At 37.4% G+C, this 4,723-nt stretch overlaps 1 protein-coding gene across 1 annotated transcript; it reads right to left on the reverse strand.

Annotated features, from left to right (window-relative positions):
• Positions 1–314: 314 nt before the first annotated feature.
• LOC130962283 (FT-interacting protein 3) lies at positions 315–3,418 on the reverse strand. The gene has a single exon (XM_057888479.1). The coding sequence runs from the start codon at positions 3,408–3,410 to the stop codon at positions 315–317; it is 3,096 nt and encodes a 1,031-aa protein (XP_057744462.1). The 5' UTR covers positions 3,411–3,418.
• Positions 3,419–4,723: the final 1,305 nt, after the last annotated feature.

Below are 4,723 nucleotides of genomic sequence, written 5' to 3' on the forward strand. Positions count from 1 at the left end.
AATTCTTTATTTTAATCTAAATAATTCTCCAAGTTTAAATTCCACATTTTTCCCCAGCCAATTAACATAGCTGCAACATAAGAAATTAAGACAATGAGAAAAACTTTTTGACCCAAAATATCTGAAACATTGTTCAAATGACATAATTTTCCTAACTAATTAACATAACTAAATACATTGCTGGACCTAATTTTCCAAAACACTAGTTAGTAGTACCAATCAATAAAAACCTTCTATCAATGCTAGAAACCCATAACCCTAATCAACATCCTTGACCAAAAAAAAAAAAAAACATAAAAAGAGGTTAAATTATTTCACAATAAGCTATCAGCTTTAGTTGGCAATCTTCTGAAGAAACTAAGAGCCCTAGATGGCAATTTGGTTCTGAACCTTGGTGGCCTCATTGAATATAATCCAAGAAGTGCAACAACCACCCCAATTGGAACAGCATAGAAACCAACAGAAGCAATTAGGCACAACAACACAAACAAGAATGAAGCTCTTGGATCTCTCCAACTCAACAATGCTTGGAACCTTTCCCCTTGTGTTGCCATGTCTCCAACCACAGTTTGAATCCTCCCAGCCACACTTCTTAGCCTATCATACCTCATCCTAACAACCTCAGCGCTTCGGCTCGTTGGGAACGAGTCGAATTCCTCGTCTAGCTCGTCCGGGAAAACACTATCAGCGTGTGAAAGCCTAGTGTCCATGTGTGGAGGGTGTCGAGGGCGTGACCTATATCGCCAGAGGCCTAAGAATGCCATGTAGAACAACATAGTTGGGATGATAAGCTCAGGAAGCATCACCAATGTGAGAAAAATTGCCAAGAACAAGGCCGAGTAAACCGGCTTTTGCCAGTTCCGGATCGATTCCAGCCACCTTCCTATGGCAACAATGCTAGAGAGAACATTCATTAGCCGGAAGAAATTCGCTTTGCTCCGCCTCATGCTCCACATATGTGAGTCATGGTCAAGCATGTACTCGACCACCTCCCTCCCCAATGGCGGCTCTGCCCTACTAAGCCTTGACGCTACGACGTTCATAGCTTGGTACCTCAAACTCTCCAATTGATTAACACTCAATGGGTTCACATAATGAATCTTGGGAAGAAATGGAGTAGTGTACATGTGAAGCATATTAGCCACATTAGCACAAGAGAATCTCACAGCCAAATGAAGTTCCCCCATTTTCTTGACCCCATTGGGGTGAAGCATCAAAAGAGGGTAAGAATGAGTGTAAACTCTATCCGTCTCAAGTGTTGACAATCTGATCCTGACCTTCCCTATCCTCGAATCGCGTGACCCGATGGAGTTCACGGCGGCGCTCTTATCAACCCTAGAGTTGTCAAAAACTCCAACGGTTACAACAGTGCAAGGATCATAAACCTCCCAAGTGTATTGCTCATTCCACTTTGGTGACAAAGAATCAACCACAGTTCTTGTTCTAACCCATTTTGTTCCATACTTTGCAACACAATAGGAATCAATGGCACCCCCTTTACCTTCTTTCAATTTCACAGGCATAAGCCCTGTGGCACCCAAAATCCCCATCTCAAGAACACCAATGTGAGGCTTCCAAAGCCTCTTATCCGTTGGCCTAACATCACTGCTATACATTGTAGCCTCATCAAGCACATGGTACCCTCCATCAAGCGAAACTCGAAGGTGAATCCGCGAACCAAACCTCGTCATAAGCTTGTTACCATCATCAATTGGGAACCACCTCGAAGTCACCGGTTTCTCGTCTATTCCCCTCTCAACCGCGGCCACCGTAAGAGCCACTCTGGCCACAACCTCGTCCCTCCCCGGCCCAACCCGGTCCTCAACCGATACCAAAAGATAGTCCTCAAAAGGCTCAGCAACAACAAACAACAACTCCTCATTCCAATAAGGATTTGAGAAGCTCCTAGTGGCACTTGGTGCTGCAATCCTAGTCCTTAAAACCTGGTTCCCAACTTGAACCTTAGCCGAAAACTCGGGAAACCTGGCCATCAAAACAGAACCTTTGTCCCCTGAAATTATGTCCTGTGCCTCAATTACCGAAACCCTAAGGTACCACAACTTGGGGGAAAGATAAACCTTAGACTTAATTGAACTTAAGCCATCAAAATTCACATTTGCAGCCTTAGAATGCCATGCCTCAGCAAAAGCCTCATCAGCCTGAGTACCAAACCAAATCGAAACCATAACCTCGCCAGATTTCGCAACCTTTTCGCCCTTCTTGTTCTCCATTCTGTACCATTGTGGTGCCAGTTGGCTATCAGGTGGAACCCTACTTGGAACCTCACTCAAATCAAACCAAACCCTACCAATGAAATCATCTTTGTTGCATTCCTTAACAATAATTTCAACAATTGAGGACTGAATGGAGTCTTTGGAGAATGCAAATACCTGGTCCCATTCTGAATTTCCCAAATTAGCCCTCTTTGTGATTCCTCTGTAGTTTCCAAGCTTCACCTCTGCAACAAGCTCTACACTGCTACCACCACCATTGCCGCTGCCGAACCATGCCACATCAGCACCACGTGCCTTCACAACTCTAACATAGAGGTACTGCATTTGTTCCACAAGATCATACGTTGAACTTGTTTTGTCTTTCTTCAATGATTCACCACCAAGTTGTGGTCTTGTTTCTTTCAACAAGAACTCATTTGTTCCGCCGCCATGGAAAACACTCATTCCACCACCATTACCATTACCAGCAGCAATTCCAAGCCTTGAACCACCACTACCACCACCAACAACAGGTGAAATAACAGGGTTAATAACAACGTTCTTGTTCTCACAGTAGTTCTGAATCTGCTGCATCACCATCACGTTCTTGTTCTCTTGAGCCAAATGCTCTTGTGTTGCAGCCGTGTTAGAACCACCATGAAGCTTCTTGTTCTTGTTCTTCCTTGAAACAATAACAGAAGAAGAAGAAGCTATTATTCCATTGCTACCACCATCACCATCACCATCACCATTAATATCCTTTGTAGTGAGGTAAATTTTGAAAGTGACCTCACCCCTTATGTGAGAAAAGAGGCTTCTCTTGTCAAGTTGATACCTTTGAAGAGTTTCTTGGCCTTCTTTAACAATGGTGGTACCAGAAACTCTAACTTTACCGAGAAAGTTTCTGCAGTTAGCGGATCTTCTCTCGTTGAAGACATTGATCTCAATGGTTCTGTAAGGAAGGTTATGAAGGTCGTTGACATGGAAGAAAAGCTTTTGGTTCCAAACAGGGTTGAGGTCTTTGTACTTGACGTGCGTTCTTTGCCGTTGATTCTCGAACTCTACTTCGACGAACGGTGAGGATGAACCTTCGCCGTCTTTGGGCATGAGGTTGGTGGCTTCTATGATTTCTACTACGAGCTTCTCTTTGTTCATGGTAGTTGTAGTGGTGGTGTTGAAGAAGGTTGTGGTGTTCATGTTGAAGAGTGAAGAAAACACAGAAGAGGAGAGAGAGAGAGAGAGAGAGAGAAAAGGTGGCAAAGTGAATTGAATGAAGGAATGAGAGAACGAGCGTGCTACAGAGTTTAGCTGCACTAGTAGATAGAAGATGGGACAGTGTTACGGTGACTTCAAAGATTTTGCTAAATATTCTGTTTTCTTCGTAATCAATTAACTTTTTATTAAATAAAGGTAAAAGCTTATGTGTAGTCGATTTTACATGAAATTGATAGATAAGAATTGTTAAATAAAAATTTAGTTAAATCAGTCAAATTATCTGACAATTTTTAGTTATTAACTTTACGTAAAATCAACTGCACCTGAGTTTTTAACTTAAGTAAAATTTATTTGTTTTAAGTAAATTTTATTCTTTTATTTATTATATTTAGTACTAATAATTTAGATTTAAAATTTAGAATTTAAAAAATTAATCATATAAAGTATATACTAAAATTAACTATTAAAATTTATTATTAATATAAAATATCAAAAAAGAGTTAAAAATATATATACATAAATATATAGTAATTAATTTTAATATATAAATAGTATTTTTATATAAACTAGCATGCTTAATTTTTCAAAAATATTAAGTATACATCAAAAATCAATCACCATATATTTGCATATAAATATATGTTATTTAATTTGTTTTATTCAATTTTAATATATATTTAATATTTTAACATATATTTTACACTAATTATTAATTTAGTTATTAATTTTTAGTATACAATTAACATGATTATCAATAATTTAGTTTTACTCTACTTTTTTTGAGAACACATTTATTCTGTATTCTATCATCAGTAATACTAGAGAGACAAAAAGAACAGTCAGAATTTGTTTTATTTAACATTCATTAATTATCGTAACAATTAATGAATACTAAATAAGAGAAATTATTGTTATTTTTGACTAATTTTTTTTATTACCAAATATTTTCGTTCTATTATTATATATATTTTTGAAAATTGTTTTATGATAATTAATTAATAGAAAAACTCTAGGGACAGCAACTTTATTGAATTCTATCTAGTATGTAACCAGTAAAAAAAAGTGAATAATTTCACACTATTAGATGAAATCTCACACTATTAAAATTATCATTAATGACTACTTAATAACTACAAATCACAAAAGTTGTTATCCCCTAGCACTCCTCTAATTAATAATGTAACAAGTTATATTTCTTTTTAACTACTCTATGTGAGTTATTTTAATGTTTATAAGTAATAACTACAAATCAAATTAATTCATTCAACTCAGAGTTATCTTACAAAATTTATTAT

Source organism: Arachis stenosperma, chromosome 2 (genome assembly GCF_014773155.1).
Source record: "Arachis stenosperma cultivar V10309 chromosome 2, arast.V10309.gnm1.PFL2, whole genome shotgun sequence".
Lineage (NCBI taxonomy): Eukaryota > Viridiplantae > Streptophyta > Magnoliopsida > Fabales > Fabaceae > Arachis > Arachis stenosperma.